The sequence below is a fragment of the Rhamphochromis longiceps genome, linkage group LG16 (assembly GCF_057381845.1).
Source record: "Rhamphochromis longiceps isolate RC_006_pf linkage group LG16, R_longiceps_female_GT1.1, whole genome shotgun sequence".
NCBI lineage: Eukaryota > Metazoa > Chordata > Actinopteri > Cichliformes > Cichlidae > Rhamphochromis > Rhamphochromis longiceps.
In genome coordinates, this window is record NC_140572.1 from 10,991,886 (window position 1) to 11,012,013 (window position 20,128).

The 20,128-nt window shown below is 39.3% G+C and overlaps 1 protein-coding gene across 5 annotated transcripts in view; it reads right to left on the reverse strand.

The window, feature by feature from the left end:
- lrch1 (leucine-rich repeats and calponin homology (CH) domain containing 1) overlaps positions 1-20,128 on the reverse strand; it is a 103,056-nt gene that overhangs the window by 23,959 nt on the left and 58,969 nt on the right. For 3 of the 5 annotated variants that reach the window (XM_085385622.1, XM_085385624.1, XM_085385626.1), the window contains exons 7-14: positions 11,848-11,935; positions 10,752-10,854; positions 9,504-9,613; positions 8,769-8,839; positions 8,349-8,435; positions 8,026-8,100; positions 3,949-3,985; positions 1,432-1,504 (exon numbers count right to left, since the gene is read on the reverse strand). In XM_085385622.1, the coding sequence (XP_085241748.1) occupies positions 1,432-1,504; positions 3,949-3,985; positions 8,026-8,100; positions 8,349-8,435; positions 8,769-8,839; positions 9,504-9,613; positions 10,752-10,854; positions 11,848-11,935 (644 nt within the window). Of the gene's footprint in view, positions 1-1,431; positions 1,505-3,098; positions 3,216-3,948; positions 3,986-8,025; positions 8,101-8,348; positions 8,436-8,768; positions 8,840-9,503; positions 9,614-10,751; positions 10,855-11,847; positions 11,936-20,128 lie in introns of all 5 variants that reach the window. The other 2 variants (XM_085385625.1, XM_085385623.1) reach the window with 2 other exon arrangements.

The window sequence follows — 20,128 nt, forward strand, 5'->3', positions numbered from 1 at the left end:
AAGTGTTCAGAGACGCAGGAGGTGGGGGGTGTGTGTAGTGCAAGGAAGGTAGTTGGAGGAGGTGGTGGTGGTAGGGTGAGCATCAAGGTGAACCAAGTACAGCAAGGCAAAGTTCATTCCACGAAAAACACACCCCGAAAAACAGCAAAAATCACCAGGAGAAAGTGTGAATTAGTTTTCAGGAATCAATGAAGCAGGTATTGATTCAAAAATGCAGGCAGGTCAGATTAAATGAGTGTTTATGTGATTTTAAACATCAAAGGTCATGCAGGAGAAATGAAAGTGCCACAAAAAAAGGCAAAAAGCAAACAAACAAGTAAATCAGAAAAGGTAAAAAAGGTGAAGCAAAGAAACAGAATGAGATGACAAGACACAAAACAAAACAGCACAAAACAAAATAAAGATTAGTGGCATTTCACATTACAAATCACTCTCACATGCTGTTAGCATCATGTTAGCTTCATTAGCGGTTAGCATCATTTCACACTGGTAACAGCAAACAAAAGCTGGATGGTTGCCAACTATAATAAAGCATGGGCAGAAGCTTTCTATCATTCTGCAAATAAAGCTGATGAGCAGGGGCCACAAGCTGCCACAACATGACTGCTGCTGCTTCGCTTTAAGCTAATGACTAAGTTCAGGGTTTCCAGCGGTGTATCTGATATGCCCGTGTTGGTGTTGTTCAATACTGTTTGTCCAGGATCAACTGACCAGTCACACTGTTATGATGTCATAGCATTGCAATGTTCGGGAAAAAATGCCTTAGTTTGTATAAAACTCTGTATAAGATTCTGGAACAAATGGTAAGCATTTCAAGTTGTTAATTTTTACAAAATAATAAATATATTACAAAATTAGGTTTGCTGTTAGTCAAATTTAGGTATACATGTTGGTTTGTGAGCAAGAGTTTTTCAAAGCATTAGCTGAACGCTCAAACAATGTCAGTTTTAATGTTTATCCTGGACCAACATTATTATGATGACGTTTCCAGCAGTGTATTAAAGCTGACACCCTTTTAGGGCCTTAGAAGAAAAATAATTAAGTGCGTTTGCTTTTTCACCCACCTGTAGAAAGTTTTGCTTTTAGGGTTTTTAAAGCCATATAAAGCCACGTAAAAGAAAGACAATTTCCTACACTCTTGTTTAACCAATATGGATTATATCAATTAGAATGTTGAGCTCTAGGCTAAGCTTAAATTAAAACTACATAAGCTACAAACTGTATGACTAGAGCAACAGAGCTCATGTCAAAATCAGGTGTTCATCCTACACTCAGACTGTGCATTTTTTTTCAGCGACCAGCATAGTAAATGCCATTAAATTATCACAGTGTGGTAACTGAAAGTATACTCTGTCCAGAAAAAAACCCCAATTTGTTAACCTGTACATCTGGTACTCCAGTTAACCTGGTCCACTATCTCAGCTGACTCACCCGAACGAGGTTTCAGTCCAAAGGGTGGGCTGGAGAAGGATGGAGGTCCGCTCACTGGAGATCTGTCATTTCGCTACAACAACAGAAATGGAAACAAAAATTAAAGTCAGTCCTATTTTAGTCAATTTAATGAAAAAATGCTGGACACTCTTGATCCTGTGCTTCATGTGCAGTTTTCAATGACACAGACTTATGAATGACTCCACAGAGAGAGATAAAGTACACAGAAACACATTCACTCCTGTGATGAACCTGTGCAGACTAACAGGAGCTCAGTGGCCTAAAATTGAACTCAGAACAACACTCCACTCAGTTCCTGCCTCCTCTACCTTCAACCATCACTCAACTCATATGGTGAGCAGAAACACAGATACAGCAGACTAGCTTAGTGTCAGCACCAACGCTCCAGAGGTGTGTAATTCAACAAAATTGAAGAGGTACATATTCTTTTCCAAAGACTGTTTTATTTTTATTTTAAAAAAAAAAAAAATCCTACGGTCTTCCATATTTTCACCTGGTAATAACATCTGATCTGAATTTGCATTTCTTATGTGAACAACAGCAGTTTAAAATATATGCAGAACACACTGCAATATATATCTTCTTTGATTTCCATTTGTTCTAAATACAGTGCTGCTTACAGGCCTGTACAAAGAGTGATGACCATCAAAGCAGAAACCCACTGCACTCATAGTGTCACAGGTTTGCTATTGTACACATTAAGTTAGCTAGCTAAACACAAGAAAAAATGTTAACATAATGGAGAAAACAAAGAACAATTAATTGTGACAAAACATATAACATTTTAGACAACATCCATAAGTTTTGCAAATGTAAACAGACCTTGCCCAAAACACCCCATGTAACATAAACTTAATGGTACATTCAATTCAGTGTCTTCCATACAGAAACCTATCATTCCTAATCTAATTTGAGGAAATAGGGAATGTTTTACAACAGAATTCAATTTTTCAATTGAATTCAATTTTATTTTTTTATTTGTAACCATTGTCAAATTACAACAACGGCTGCCTCAAGGCACTTTATGGTAAAGACCCTACAATAATAGAAAGAAAAAGGAAAAAAGCAATAGAAAGACAAATTCTGGTATTACTGTTTTAAGCATTGGATGTTTTAACCGATGCTTTAACCCAGAAATAAATAGAGGTAGTACAGAAATATAAAAAAACAAAGTTTTGGTGTTAATCCAATAAATAGTCACATCATAATATATAGTTCATGAAATTACAAAAATAACCCTGAAACAGTGTTAATTATAAAACAAAGTCACACAGCCACTTCAGCAGATGAATGTTGCACACTAACATGGGAGAGAAAACACCAGCCACTTGTTTTTCTACTGTCCACTACAAAGGCTTTCAGTAAACCCACTTTCAGTTTAGCCAGTTAGTAATTTCCCAAGAAAGCCTGCGAGTAACTGGTGAAAGATTGAGACTCGCATGTAGCAACAGAGAAACACATTCCCTCTCTGTGCACATGTGGATCAGGCTGCTGGATGAAATGCGACACGTGAAAAGCTCAGAGAGGTGTGATCGGCAGCTAACACAGCAAACAGACACACGACCGTTGGATCACTGCGAAGCACGACCGTAGACAGCTCACTCGGAGGACAGAGACTACATCCAGAGGTCTGGCGCTACGTTTACCTTGATCGACATATGCCACTCATACTCCCGGCACGCAAGCTGGGCTTCAAACCTGGCCTTTTCTAGAATCATCTGTCTCTTCTTCTGGAACTCACAGCCACCTTCATCCATGTGCTGCTACAGGACGCATCAAAGGTTTCAGCTGTAAGTATTTTCTGTTACTAGCATACCTACAGGTTTTACTTATCTAGGAACGCACAACACTTTTCCACCTGCTGAGCTCCACCAGTTGAGGATAGTCATTAATACATTTTTTAGATAAGAGAGGTGTCTTTGCAAACTGGACCACCTAGTGGTAGTGGATAGGACTTGAAATACTATAAGAAAAGGCCAGAAAAAGGTTTCTTCATTTCTAGTCTCTCTCTATATATATCACATATTATACTATAATTATGCCTTCAGTATATTAGGGGGTCTTTAGCCCTCTAAATGACCCTACATGTTCTGCTTGGATGGCTCAGGGATCATGAAGGAAAAATGAAGGAGAGTTTGAACGTTATTTGGCTGCAAGTACCAATTCTTTCCTCTAAAATGTTTATACCAAAATAACATTTTCATCTGTTGAAACTTCCTCTGGTGCTTTTGTCAAAGAGAAGAGCCACCAGGCATTTCCTGAAAGTTCTCATTAATAAAAATCACTGCCACCTGCTGACCCAGAAATCCAACAAAAAGCTCAAAATCCAAGTTTTAGCAGAACTCTTCAGACACAGTGAATGTTGCTATTTTATTATAAATTACTGGCCAACAAACTGGAGTTTGAACCAACCTGGAAGTCCTTCCAGAAACTAAGAAACATGTATGCCATGTATGTGTGTTAGAGCTAAAGAGCTCTAACGAGCTCATACTGTACCTTTGGTGATGTGGCGCCGTCATCACTGTCCTGCCCGCTAAGGAGAAAAAAAAAGGAAAATAAGGGCAAGTGATCTACTTTACCATGACCCTACATAAAACAGTGTACAGAATCAGAACTACATTTATCTTCAGGAACGACCATATTGGCCCAAATACAAGAAAAGACATTTATTTTATGTTTTTCAGAATTTAGGTTTAGAAGCATCTTAGGAACAAGACGGCATTGAACTGTCTTCTACAAAGATGCATGATGAATTCTTTGTAATAGCCATTTTTTCAGCCCATTTACAGCAAAGGACTACAGATGAAAAGTAGCCTTTTTTGCTAATTCTGCCATTTTAAGATTAATATGTTCACTAATATACACTGTTCCTTTTAAATGAATGAATTCAATTCAAACTCAAAATTGTGAGACAGTTGGTCCTGTATGGGCAGAAATCTGTGCCATCAGAAACTGAATTTGAATAAGTTAAATTTGAATTTGAATTGCTCAGATTGAATCTGAATTGTAACTTGAATAAATGCTTTTGAAAACTGAATTTGAATTAGTCTAATTTGAAATTGAATTTATGGTTTGAAAATGATCATCACTAAATTGAAATTGAATTTATATTTTGAAAATGAATTGATTTGCTTTGAAACTGCATTTTATCCTTTAAAAATTCAGCTCTCGAATAATTTCAGTTTCACTTCTCACCATTCAGTTTCAGTTCTACAATTCAATTTCAGTTCCAAAATTCAGTTTTTTGGAACTTACATCCGGTTCCGGTTCAAGCGCAGATTAATAGAACTACGTTTTACTAGCGGACCGAAAGTGTTACTGACGGGAATCTACAGCGTCTTTAGCTGAATTAAGACTTCAGAAGTCATTCGTCATGTCGAATGACCAGCGGATAAACTCTCAGGTTGGTAATAAATGTATTACATGTATAAGAACAAGCGTCATGTTAACAAAAGATAGCCGTACAGTAACTGTTATGCTTATTGTAGCTGTTAGCTAAAAACGCTAATTTAGCGTAGTTTGCCCTGAATTCAGCTTTGACAAACAAATATGATCGACTGTTTCTAGTAGAATTCCAAAGTTGTCATCTTGGACCCTCTCAGAGTACCCCCTCTGTATGCTTGCAGAGACCCCTACAGTAGGGAAACATGCAAAACAGTGTCCAAACCTTTGTGTTTTAGCTTTATTTATGTCTTACACAGCATCCCAACTCTTTAGCTGACTTAATAACTTTAGCTAAAGTGAATAGTTAGTCTAATTCATTAGTGCAGCATTACTGGATCACCTCTGTTTGAAGTGATATAATATGATATACAACTATCACTGAAACAGCAAACTTTGTAAATAAGCAAACAACACTTCTCATTCTCTAAACGTTTGGCCACAGCTGTAGATTATACTATCAGTGCTTGTTCACTCTTGACAATAATTACATTTCTAAATTCTCTTTGTGCATTTACAGGTAAACAATATCTAATATTTTATCTAAATGACTGCTTTGTCTTTGAAAAGGGTGAAGAGCCTGAGGCCGGTGACAGTCCAGTTCTACTCTAAGTACATCCTTACTGTGGCTCACAGGACAAGGCCACATTCCTGTCCTGCCAGAAGAGAAGACAAACGTCAGAGTCTTCATGCAGTTCAACCACACCTGTCATATTCCATATGACAGGGGTCTCAAACTCCAGTCCTCAAGGGTGGACTGGAGTCATGCAACTTTTCCATGCCCTCGAGGACTGGAGTTTGAGACCCCTGCCGTATGGTGTTCATGCTGTTTTCTACCCCACAGTTACAGCATGTCTGACTGCCTGTTCAGCATATGCAAAAATATATGAGTTTAAGCATGTGATGACTAAGGCCTTCCATTATGGTGTTTGTCATCACATGTCACAGACATCTGGATGATCATTTGGAATAAACTAAAAACTTGTTACTTCATCTTTTATCTTTATTATTATTATTATTGTTGTTCTTATTTTACACTTTTCATGGTTAGGCATTAGGTTTATTTGTAGTAGTCCTTTCCAACGTCTTTCCCTCTTCCATGTTACTGTGGCAGCTTGTCAGCATCTATTTGGGTTTGGAAGTGGAACAGAAAGTCAGGAAATCCAAAGTGCCATTAAAACCAGAAGAGGTTCTTATATTTCAGAAGAAGGGATTAATTCAAAAGAAATGACATCAATGCCATATTTTATTTAGGAACACTAGAGAGCACTTTGCAAAATAACACATTCTTATAATTTCACCCTCAGATGAGCCAAGCTACGACTGTCAGGGAATGTGGTGTAGGTACAGAGCATATGAGAGTGGTTAAGTTAATGTCTCTTGTCTAGATGAAGGCACAATAGGGATCAATGGCAAGGCGTAGAGATTCAGTATCTTCAGTCTTCAGTGGACACTCCATTTCTGGCACAAAACACCTGTAAAAGATGGTCGATTTAGGAGGTGACCCGACAACTTCAGCCTGTCAAACATAGTAATGGAGCAGTATGTTTAAAAAATATATCTAATTAAGCATGCACTCAGTACCCTAAGAATTATTATGGTAGTTAAACACAGTGATAGTTGTATATCATATTATATCACTTCAAACAGAGGTGATCCAGTAATGCTGCACTAATGAATTAGACTAACTATTCACTTTAGCTAAAGTTATTAAGTTAGCTAAAGAGTTGGGATGCTGTGTAAGACATAAATAAAGCTAAAACACAAAGGTTTGGACACTGTTTTGCATGTTTCCCTACTGTAGGGGTCTCTGCAAGCATACAGAGGGGCACTCTGAGAGGGTACAAGATGACAACTTTGGAATTCTACTAGAAACAGTCGATCATATTTGTTTGTCAAAGCTGAATTCAGGGCAAACTACGCTAAATTAGCGTTTTTAGCTAACAGCTACAATAAGCATAACAGTTACCTTACGGCTATCTTTTGTTAACATGACGCTTGTTCTTATACATGTAATACATTTATTACCAACCTGAGAGTTTATCCGCTGGTCATTCGACATGACGAATGACTTCTGAAGTCTTAATTCAGCTAAAGACGCTGTAGATTCCCGTCGGTAACACTTTCGGTCCACTAGTAAAACGTAGTTCTATTAATCTGCGCTTGAACCGGAACCGGATGTAAGTTCCAAAAAACTGAATTTTGGAACTGAAATTGAATTGTAGAACTGAAACTGAATGGTGAGAAGTGAAACTGAAATTATTCGAGAGCTGAATTTTTAAAGGATAAAATGCAGTTTCAAAGCAAATCAATTCATTTTCAAAATATAAATTCAATTTCAATTTAGTGATGATCATTTTCAAACCATAAATTCAATTTCAAATTAGACTAATTCAAATTCAGTTTTCAAAAGCATTTATTCAAGTTACAATTCAGATTCAATCGGAGCAATTCAAATTCAAATTTAACTTATTCAAATTCAGTTTCTGATGGCACAGATTTCTGCCCATAGTCCTGTTTAATTAGCCCAGTTCAACTTCCAGGACTTTCTGATCATGCCTAGAATATTTACTTACACAAATTGAGGCTATCGATTGAACGTTAATAAAATGATAGCTGTCACTGACTGTGGGCTGACAGAGAAGATGATACAGAGTAATCAAGTCTGACATACAAGACACACTGATGGATTTTTTGTTGTGTTCATACACCACTCTTCACTCAATCATTACTCATCATTAATGTGTTGCTCTCCTCCACAGTGTGTCTTGGTCCCATCTCCCTCCCCTCACCCAATGGCTCCCCTCCCTGAGCCTGGTTCTGCCGGAGGTTTGCTTCCTGTTTATATCAAAGCCCTTTCTCATAGGGGGTCATCTGTTGTTTGGCGTTTTCTCTGTATTGTCGTAGGATTTCCACCTTATAAAATAAAGCACCTAGAGGCAGCTGTTGTTGTGATTTGCTGCTATATAAATAAAACCGAACTGAATTAAATAGAGGTAGAATGCTTTCGGAGCTAAAAAAAAAAGAAGAGATTTTTAACACAAAAACATTTCTCCCCTCAGTCCATCAGGCCAAAACCTTTTCCACAGTCATGATACAAGTAGTCTTAAATGCAGATTCATGGAATCTTACTTGAGTGACTCGTCCACTGTGACCATCTCCACTGGATAGAGCTGGACTCCAGACAAATCTTCCTCTGTGTTCACCCTGATGCACAAAACACAATAGTAATGCCACAGAGTGCTGGCTTGCAAATGAGAAAAACAAACTAAAAACAAAAACATGACTTCAGTCAAGTTTAATTCTCTCATAGTTTAAGTAAGTTCAGCAGTGGTAACATAGTGCTGCAGATATGAATTATTACTCAGCAAAGGGAAACAGACTATGGATACTCTTATAGACTCACTGTGGTGTCACTTAGCTCTAACTAACACTCAGCTGTTGGTGTTTTTCACCTGCTGGGGTCCTGCAGCAGTTCCACAGCCTCTTTTAGCTGGTTGATCATGTCGATGTGGAGCTCTGTGCCCCCTGTGACTTTTGACCTGCAGCCACAAAGATAGAAATGAGAGTCATGTATATGTACAGTGTATTTACACGGGTGATGATGGTGCCATATCATAAAATCACAGCTGGTAAAATCCCTCAGAGGATACTTGTAGATTCTAAATTGTCATCAATCAACAGAAAGAAACACAAAAAAATCACTACTGATTTTGAATGATGCTGCAAAAAGATACTGAATAACCTGTGCTAATAAAAGTAGAAGAAAAATATCTAATTATGACATACAATACAATAATCTACCAATAAATGAGGAGAAACTAAACGTGAGTCATAAAGTGGAAATCGAAACGACACTATGCTCACGAACTTACGTTTGTTGTGTTGACCAGTGAGAGTCTTCTTCTATCCTGAGGGGCTCGTCGAAGTCTGCTGCCGTCCTACCCTGCAAAGACAAGCGTACGCAAATCAGCAACAGCTGCAGAAATCACATGATCCACAGTCCGGCTCAGAGACGTTACCACTTTCTCCTCCGTACAATTAGAAAACAGAGTCCTTTTTCTTCATCCATTCCTTCCATTCTTTATGCTTTTCTTGTTTCTTACTCTTTTCTAACAGCAAGTCTTTATTCTGCAATTTGACTGTAGAGTACTTTGGTATACAGAGGAGTTCACGGCCAATTCAATGACTAGAAGCAATGTGCAACTGGAGAATAACATCGGCAGAGGTAAAAACTGAGTTTTGATGATGTGAAACCCGTTTGTACTTTTAACTTGGAATAAGCTAAAAAAAGGTGGATGAACTCCAATACTAAGTAGAGCTGGCTCTCTTCATGACAATTCAAGCAAAACTTTTAAGTCTAAAAGGAATTTTAATTGAGATTAACATAAAGTGACAGTTTATGCTGCAGGCTCCATTTAAACAAACCGCATGAGCCTAAAACGACAGGCAGCGTAACTAATGCTGGAATAAAGTAACCCAGTGAACATAATAGTTTTACATAACCTCAATCAGAGGGAGGCATTATGCATGAAGTGAACCATTTACTGCATCAATTTTTAACTGAAGCACTCAGAGGTGTGCAGACGCAACACAACACGAGCTCTTGCCTTGATGTAGTTGATGAAGCGAGTGCTGAGAGAAGAGTCTCTGTTCTGGTCTCTCAGGGCTTCCGTAGGGCTCTCCTCAATCAGCTGCACCGAGTCAGAGTTTGGGTCTGCTGAAATGAAGGAAACATGAACTCTCAGTTTTAAGCTGAAGTGTAGGCTGTAGAATTCTGCACCACAGGTTTGATAGAATATGAAAAATATGGGCACAAAAGCACAACTCCCATGAAAGTGAACCCATGAAGGATTATAATTACCTGCATAACCAAAGTTATAAAGGGACTTGTAAACGTCACAGCTCCATCAATTTTAGTCAGTCATGCGTAACGCAGCACAAATATCTGCCCGGAGCCGTTGCCAAGACAGATGTCGAGTGGCAGAATGTGCAGGAGAAGCGATTGGAGGAAAGCAGGTCAGGTGCGTGAGTTAGCCCTTAAGTCAGCTCTTAAAACCTTTGAGAATTCTTTCCCTAATTTTTTGTGTTTGTTTAAATTTCATTCATTTTCTAAACTTTTCACAAGAAAATTGGCGATAAATAATAAAAACCACAGCAGGAGCTTGCTGCTATTTTAAAAACAACACATTTGTCAAATATATAATATGTAAAACATCTTTGTGATGCCAGGATTAAGGATTTGTTTAGAAATATAAATAACCTCTTTTCACTCATCTCAGTTCAGTAAATGTGACCCTCCATCAGCTCTAACCTAATTAAGGCTGATTGAAGTCTATTTAAACTGTGTCTGGGGAGCTGCTGCTGTTCTTTAATAGAGTTCAACAGCCCAGATACTTTTACACACACAGCTGACAGGTTAGAAAAGCAAAACTACTAAACCCTCAGTTTGTACACTGCTGAACCACATCGCATGGCAGGGCTCGTACGGGATCTCCTGACTTGTAGATGGTGCTGAGCACTGCTTCATGCTGCATGAACAAATCCAGCAGCAGATAAATAATTGTGCAAGTCTGTTGATTACTTCACTCTTTCCTCTTTTCCATAATCATTGACTGAATCACTCAATGTGCATTCTCAAATTGGTTATGCTTTTTTCTCAACGGAGTCAAGTCCAGATGATGTTTATGCTCCCAAAGCATGAGTAATAAGAGCGCACGTGCACACACTATTCATTCACATGGATCCGGGCTGTCCAGAGAGTTTAACCAGGTGACAATAGATAGCATAATACAGTTTGTCTACCATCGCCACATGCTGGCCACTCTGTGTGTGTGTGTGTGTGTGTGTGTGTGTACCTGTCAGAGAGCTGATGTGTTCACTCGAGTCGTCTTTGCCGATTCCCTCCTCTGTGATGTGACTCATTGGCACATTAAGGCTCAGACTGTCTTCATCTGACGGCTGAAACAAGCAATGAAACGGCTTCAGAGCTGAAACAAAACTGTGAGAACCTCAACACAAGAACACAACAACTGATGAGTGTTAAAAGTGTAAACGTTCTCAGTTGTAGTTTATTACTTTTCTCGTAGTTTTGGGTCAGGAAAAGCATATCAGTTGCAAATTAGAGTTTATAATTTCAGTTTCGCAGACCTGGAGCTGGCTGCTGCCTTGAATAGCTTTCTATCTCAACAATGACCAAAAGTGTGAATTAGTAACAAAGAAAAAATGTGTTCATTCTAAAATGAAAAGGAGATCTCTGACTCCCACTGATGCGACGTGACGTCAGTTTACAGAATCCTACAAAATTCCTCTGCACTGCACGGATAAAGACTACGAAAGACAGAAAAACTTTTAGCTTATCAGTTCAAATGAAGAAAATAACTTCAACTAAACGTTAAGTTGCCCCTAATTACAAGATGAGGCCAAAGTGCCTCCGCTCTAACAGTATTTCATTTCAAGACCAAATCCAGAAGAATCTCAAATTCAAAGTCAAATATTAAAATTTTCAGTTATTTGTCATTTATTTTAACTTTGTATTAATTCATCTTAAATAATGCTCTTTAACAATTTACTGTTAAATGTAACAATTCATTTTTTGCCATTTTTCACAATCATTTACTCACAAGTCCACAAAAGAAATAACAATTTGCAGAAAAAGTGAGTGACGTCTAAACGGGTCCGTCTTTTAATGTCACCGCACTCACTCAGATACACCGACTTACAGAGGAAAAAAACGATGAGCTGGTGTGATTAGAAAATGAGGATTAAAGGAGTAAAGATGAGTGTATTAAGTACATGTCTAACGCATATTTGTGCATGGATACATACACACACATAACTATACACCTATATTTGAACATGTTACAGTCATATTGGTACAAATGTACAAAATCCCCCCCCACACACAGACACACAGATGCAGAGACACACAGATGCAGAGACACACACACACACCTCAGTAGCAGACAGTCTCTTGTCTCCGTTGTCGCTGCCGACTCCTGAGTCACTGTCCTGCTTCTTCTGCTGCTCCATGTCTTCCACACTGCAGACACAAGACACAGGTCACACACCTGACACACACACAGGAGGCAGGCGTGTGTGTGTGTGTATGCACAGGCGAGACAAAGAGCAAGGGAGCCACAATGACAGAGAGGGAGACAGAGAGAGAATGCTCCCCCTCCCCTCTCTGCTTCTCATGCTGCGTTCACACTGCTGTGTAAATTCTGATTGGCTGTTTGGATTTAACCTTTAACTGCTGTCATGAAAGTTTCAGGGCATCTACAGGTGTAAGCCGGTTAAACAAAAACTTTTTTTGACGTCACTGCAATCAACATTTAAAAATGAAACCTACAACCGAACTACACAGACCACAGCAAACAAAGTAAAGCCTTCATCATCCTCACTTCCATCACTGTACTGCATGTCTGCATGTACCCTCTCCCAGGCCTGAAGTATTCTTCAGGAATTTATTTAGTATTTTTATGCATCTTCTCGGCATTCTTTAACTTTACACATGTAAAGACAGCCGAATGTGTAATGAGGAGAAATTCTTGAGGTGACAGGACTAAAGAGAGACCCATCTGAACCACCAGTAGTACAGCTCAGCCTGCTATGTAGACACCCCTATGGCATCAGTTTGAAAATCCTACATTACCTTCTTCTCGAGTTATCGCATTCACAAGATTTTCAGAAAACTTGAACTTTGACCTTTCACTTTAGGTTCATGTCACAGAGATTCAGAGTAGTCTGAGATGATTTGTAAACGTGCCTGTGTTATTGATTTCAAGCTCATTCTGGAGTTATTGGGTTCACAAGATTTCAATGAAACTTGAACTTTGCAATTCAAACGTGTTCAAGATTTATTTTGTAGACACACCTATGGTATCAATCTGAAGCTCCTACACTGCCTCATTCTCAAGTTATCTCATTCACAAATTTAGGTTAGGTTTTCACTCTGCCCGCCCAGCCTGCCCGGTGGAGTGACAAGAATACTCCGTCAGCCTTTTACAGCTGAGGGGCAGCAGCCTAAGCAAAGTTTCTGAACCTTAGGACGCAAAATTTAATTTAGGACCTTAAACAATCCAATGTCACATGTTTTTCACTGCCAAGCTTTCTATTAAGCCCCATGGATGGCATGAAGTTCCTATACTTAATCCTTCATTGATTTAAAGTCATAGCTTCCTTAATGTTTTATATTACTTAGACAGTTAAGTGCTTTTTTTCTGGCCTATGAATAGAACGACTTGATGCGATCAGACAGAGGAAGCCTAAAATAATATTAAACAATAAAGAAGCTCATTGAGTGGTTAATATGATAGTTAAAATAATAATAATAATAATAATAATAATAATAATAATAATAATAATAATAATAATAATAATAATAATAAGGTGTAAGCCTTCAAATAGAGTTTAAATCAACTTTTTCTGTAAGACTTTTCTTAAACAAACTGACCTGTCATACTCTGTATAATATTGAAATCTAAAGCATTATTAAACAAATTCTATTATGTTTATTATTTATTCATAATAGAACAAATAGAATATATTTGTTCTATTGTGATAAAACATCCCTATTTGATCAAGGGAAGATCTGAAAAAAGGTTTTAAAAATCAGTGTTTTAGAAAACACACAGGAGTCAAATACAAGGGCATCTGGGGAACTTTAATTGGCCGTGTGAACACTGGCCTGTGGCAGTCTCCAAGCAACTGAACAATAATGAGGCACTGGAATTGCTCACACACACACACACACACACACACACACACACACACACACACACACACACACACACACACACACACACACACACACACACACACACACACACACACAGCATTTTCTAATAACCCTTCTGTGAGCAACAGTGTCACTCCTCTCCTCTCATCTCCTTGATCATGATTCTACAAGTGCAGTTGCTTCATAATAGCCCACACAGGTCACTTTAAGTCTGAGACAAATTAGGGTTCATCCATCTCTCTGTGACCTCTGACCCCCTGACATCCTCATCATGTCACTAAAAGACTAAAACTCGTGTAATAGCCAAAAAAATATGCCATCATAAGCAAATGCTATGAGCAGATCTGGAACTTGGACTGTGTTGTTTTACTTTGGCGGGGCACTCTTTCTTCATTTGGTAAACCATAAACGGAGCCATGCTGGGTTTCATTTTTATCTAGCTCTGTTTAAGGTCATCGTATTAATGGGGTTTTAAAAATAGCATCACTCTGTTCTCAGCTTCCTCTGGAGTGAGACGGCAAACGACTGCACCTCACAGAAGCGTACTAATTTATTATCCACAGCCTTTTTTTGAGTGAAAGTGGCATTGCATGTTTATGAAAAACAAAGCTGAGAAACAACAAATTCAGAGTGATGGCTTGTAATAATGTTTCAGTGAAAGACGAAAAAAGAATCGGAAGCATTTGAGGATCACAGAAGACGACTAAGAAGAAATCATAGAGCAGGAATAGAAGACTTCTGTTAAAATAAATATGAAGTTGAACTTTAGCATAATCTGTCTTTCAGAATCATAGCTTGTCAAAGTCAGGGATTGGTCTAATTTCAGTAACCCTGCATGGAAAACACAGCCAATCAAAAACGGCTCGTCTACCAATTCAAAGATTGGTGGTTCCGCTCTGCACTTCTCCAGTCTGCATGCCAAAGTATCCTCGAGCAGGATACTGAACCCTGAGTTGCCCCTGATGCATCTATCAGTGTGAGATAAAAGTGTGTGTGCGAATGGGTGAGGCTGTAGCATAAAGCACTTTTGAGTGCTCAGTTAGAATGGAAACCACTATAAGTACCAGTTCATTTCCCATAAAATCAGTGACGTCACCAACTGTGTATTGAATCTAAATGCAATCGATTATCGATGGAATGCCAATCAGCAGGCGGTGCTGTTTTCTGGTATTAATTGAAAATATATGGAGCCAAAAAACTGACATATTAACGTATAAACCAATAAGCAACTTACTGGGTTTGGGGGGGGGGGGGGGGGGGGGGGGGTTAACATATTCCCACACTATAAGGCGCACTTAAAAACCTTTAATTTTCTCAAAAATCTACAGTGCTTACTCGACAGTGGTTGTGCTTACTGACCTCGAACTGCTTTTATGTGGTACACAGCACTCAAAGATCTGCCAAAAAATGTTTTAGTATTACTTTGGTAAGCTATGAAGGCGCACCGCTTGATGAATTGTCGGAGCATTATTTTACCATGTGTAACAATTAAGTTAAAACATCCAGGAATCCATGAAAATAGAAGTTATTAAATTTAACGGAGTTAAAAGTTAGCAGGAAGTTAGCTCGCTAGTTTCCACCTAAACATGATATTGCATGTTCTGACTGAGAGATTTCTGAAAAAATTAAAACGTACAGCTCTGCTATCACTTCCAACATGAATGAAGACAGAAAACTAAACAGCAGTGACGTTTGTAGGGTTATTGAAATTTGGCTAGCTGGTATATAATGATTTGCTACGTGATCGCTAGTGACACAGCTATGTTAGTATAACATAAACACAGTGAAGCTGGAGGATGAACACTAACATTTTTCCACTCGATAAAAGTTAACGTGAGGGTTCCTGATGGTTAGGGACAAAAGCAATCACATGGCAGGATGATACAAACGGACCAAACTTCAGTCAGGAGAACAACTGAGAAAATCCATCCACAATACCAGATTAGTCATTAATACACTGCAACATCATCGGAAAAGAGCAGCAGAGAGAATTCAACATTAATGAATCAATGCAAGAAGAATGAGTGGAGTAAAGTTCGACTTATCTGACTGTTTTGTTTTGCTTATAATCTGGTGCGCCTTATATACGGTCCGAAATATACGGTAGTTATTTCTGGAGTGGCCACTTTAGGTGGTTCCAAAACCAAATTAATTCCCATAGACAGACAAGTCAGAATCCTCAACTTGATGGCATTAAAGAGTTTACAGCTTTTCCCAACGTCTTTACAGCAGAAATAAAATGGGGGGGAAATCTGCCAAACAGCAAAGCATGACAGCTGCAACAAATGATGAGCTTAAAACCAATCTGAAAATTACTAACCGTCAGAGAAAGAGAAAGCAGACCTGTTGCAGTGCTGTAGTTTGTCAGTCTGGTTTCTGTTCTGGCGTTTTATATGTATGGACTCTATATCCACACAATATCAGCGCTCCCTCTAGGTCACCCCTTCATACCTTGGATGTTGCTGATGCTTTTATCTTGTGTGTCATGTGGAGTTTATTTAATCAAAGAAATCAAGAAGACAAGTGACAAAAGCATGAACAAGAATGAAAGCTAAAGGAAAACCTGATTTACATGTAAGTGTAGAGTCTGTGTGAACTACAGGAGAACAGAAACTGTTTTTCCTGCCCACATCCTGGGAGAGTTTCATGTGGGCAGGAAAAACAACTCAGCTGAAGCTGAGTGTTGAAGGACCTGAAGAGGCAGAATTTTTATTTCCTATGTATTTCTGTTTTTACCGTACTTCCCTCCAGCCCTCACCAGTTGCCCACCAGCTTTTTAAATATTTTATTCTTTATTCCTTTGCTTTTTGACATTACATCGCTTGGGTTAGACAAACTAGAAGTCCTTAATCCTAAAGCCTTTGGTAATCCCCCGACTTTGGATTGGAGGATGGATGAAATGACATAAATTCATTCTATACTGTACTCTGTAGATGTGAGTACTGTTCCAGTTTCATAATACAGTTTTACCTCAGACACACAGCTAGATTCCGGGTCAATCGACTGTCTGACATGATTTCTCTGCCTCCTCAGATGTTGTTCCCTACTCTGCCAACAAGAGTTCAAACTGTGCCACCAACATCCTAAAATATGTATGAAAGCGGTCATGACAAAACTTCAAGTGCTGGATCAAACCATGAAATTCTCCTTGCTGCTGCTGCCCCATGAGAACCGGATGAACCCAGAATCTCTGTTTCTTCCTTTTCTTGTTTAGAAACATCAGGACCAGCTCATCATCGCTTGATGTCAACTTCATTTTTTCCACATTGCATTTTTTCAAAAGATGAATTTTCTCACAAAGAAACAACGCTTTAACTGTGTACAGGGTGGGCCATTTATATGGATACACCGTAATAACACCGTGATAAAATGGGAATGGTTGGTGATATTAAAGTCCTGTTTGTGGCACATTAGTATATGTGAGGGGGCAAACTCCTCAAGATGGGTGGTGACCATGGTGGCCATTTAGAAGTCGGCCATCTTGGATACAACTTTTGTTTTTTCAATAGGAAGAGGGCCATGTGACACATCAAACTTACTGGTAATGTCACAAGAAAAACAATGGTGTGCTTGGTTTCAATGTAACTTTATTCTTTCATGAGTTATTTACAAGTTTCTCTTTGTTCACAGCCATTGACATGTCGAAGAGGTTAACACGTGAGGAGCAGATCGAAATTGTGTTGATATCTGGTGAACGCAGTAACCGGGTCATTGCAGCAGATTTCAATGCAAGACACCCTACGAGACCACCCATCTCCCATGCTACAGTCAGCAAACTGCTTGCTAAGTTTCGTGAAACTGGTTCAGTGTTGGATTTGCCAAAATGTGGACGCAAGAAAACTGTCACTAATGAAGAAACATCAGTGGCTGTCCTAGCTTCATTCAGCAAGAGCCCGAAGCGTAGCACTCGCTGCATGTCACTGGAGAGAGGCATTAGTCGAACATACCTTCGGCGGATATTAGCTACTCACAAATGGCACCCTTACAAACTCCAGCTACTGCAGCATCTCAACGTGGATGACCCTCACTTCACGCAGAAGATTTTGTTCAGTGATGAGGCAAACTTTTATGTGAATGGTGAAGTTAACAAACAAAACTACCGCTATTGGTCTGACACTATCCCACATTGGATGGATCCCTCCAAGACTGTTGGAACAACAAAAGTGATGGTTTGGTGTGGTATATGGGGTACAACGATAGTGGGTCCATTCTTCATCAATGGAAACCTCAAGGCCACTGGATATTTGAAATTGCTACATGATGATGTGTTTCCCTCTTTATGCACTGAAGCTGGCACGTTCCCTGAGTTTTTCCAGCAAGATGGTGCACCACCACATTATGGGTGCCAGGTCCGAGCATTCCTAGATGAACAGTTTCCTAGAAAGTGGATTGGTCGTCGTGGGCCAGTTGAATGGCCCCCAAGGTCTCCCGATCTGACCCCCTTAGACTTTTATCTTTGGGGTCATCTGAAGGCAATTGTCTATGGTGTGAAGATACGAGATGTGCAGCACCTGAAACTACGGATACTGGATTCCTGTGCTGGCATTTCTACTGCGGTGTTGCTATCAGTGTGTGAAGAGTGGGAGAAGAGGGTTGCATTGACAATCCAACACAATGGGCAGCACATTGAACACATTTTCTAAGTGGTCAGAAACTTGTAAATAACTCATGAAAGAATAAAGTTACGTTGAAATCAAGCACACCATTGTTTTTCTTGTGACATTACCAGTAAGTTTGATGTGTCACATGGCCCTCTTCCTATTGAAAAAACAAAAGTTGTATCCAAGATGGCCGACTTCTAAATGGCCACCATGGTCACTACCCATCTTGAGGAGTTTGCCCCCTCACATATACTAATGTGCCACAAACAGGACTTTAATATCACCAACAATTCCCATGTTATTACGGTGTATCCATATAAATGGCCCACCCTGTGTATAAGTTTGAAACTGTGTGTAAAGGCCTTAATGCTAATTTGCATAACCAGGCAAAACTGTCCTCTGCCAGAGACCTGGGAGCTTGAGAGTCCAGTATCTTTGGTGTTCCTAGGACTGCGCACTTCTGGACAGAGATCTCAGATGTTGTTCCCGGGACCTGCTGGAGCCACTCGCCTAGCTTGGGAGTCACCGCACCTAGTGCTATGATTACCACTGGGACCACCGTTACCTTCATCCTCCACATCTTCTACAGCTATCACTACAGCTGTCTTCCTCTGCTTGTTAGCCTTCACCATTTTGCCCTTCTGTATCTGCAAGTCCCACAGGATCTTAGCTTGGTCATTTTTCGACCACCCTAGGGAGCGTCTCCCATTTTGACCTCGAGATCTCCAGGCCATACTTGGCACAGATGTTTCTGTATACTATGCTGGCCACTTGGTTATGGCGTTCTATGTATGTTCTGCCTGATAGCATCTTGCAACCTGCTGTTATGTGCTGGATTGTCTCAGGGGCATCTTTACACAGCCTGCACCTGGGGTCTTACCTGGTGTAATATGGATCTTGTGCTCAGAGCTTGTTCCTGTGCTGCCATGAGTATTAGTTTATAGGTGGCCAGCACTGCAGGGGTTGTTTGTTTGTTAGTTTGTATTCCTACCATTGTTTCATCTGTCAATTTCTTTCTTTTTACATTGCTTCCTGTTTGTATTGTTATTCACTCTGTTTAGCTCACTTCTTTTTCTTTTCTTTGTATCACTGTGTGCAGTCCATCAACCCATTTCTCTGACTGCTTCAACAAGTCTTTCTTTTGTCCCTGAGATATGTGCAGTCTTTTTTTTGTATGTCCTTACTAGGTGTCATCATTCAAGGATTGTAGTCTTTCATTCCTTTGTCTACTTAAATGTTTTCTTCCTGTATTCACTCCCAATTCCTTTATTCATCAGTCACAGAGAACATCTCACGCACCGGTGATGAGATTTTGGACAAACCTTTCAGTATGATGGCAGTCTGTCACTGCTACCCAGCTGGGAGCCGGAGAAAGGATCAGTTTCAGCTGACTAATGGAGGATTTGGCTACAGGCTGAGAAACTGAGCAAGCTCAGATCACAGACAGTTTCTGTCTACGTGTAATGTTGTTAAAACCATACGAAATAATGGCCCTGGGGTGATGTAATGTGCTTCTGGCAACTATCTTGGCAGTCCAAAGCTTAAAACAACTTACAGCATTCATAAATAACCTAAAAGTCACAAAAATTTGAAACAAATGTCTCAAATGTTTTCTCTGTTTGCTAGTTTTCTCATATGTCCTAAACTTTTCTAGAAACAAATGATGGAGTGGGATGTGGATGTATCCTGTACACTAATACTCAATAAAACTGAGTATTTCCAGGACTGGGAATACAGTTCAGATGTGAACCAAAAAACAGAAAAAGCTTCAAAAGTTCATGATTTTACGACTTGAGTCAAATTATAGCTTTTTCTTGCTGCTGTTACACCCAAATTTCCCCTGAGGGACAATTAAAAGATTATTCTATTCCATTATGCCATGTCAGTAGTTATA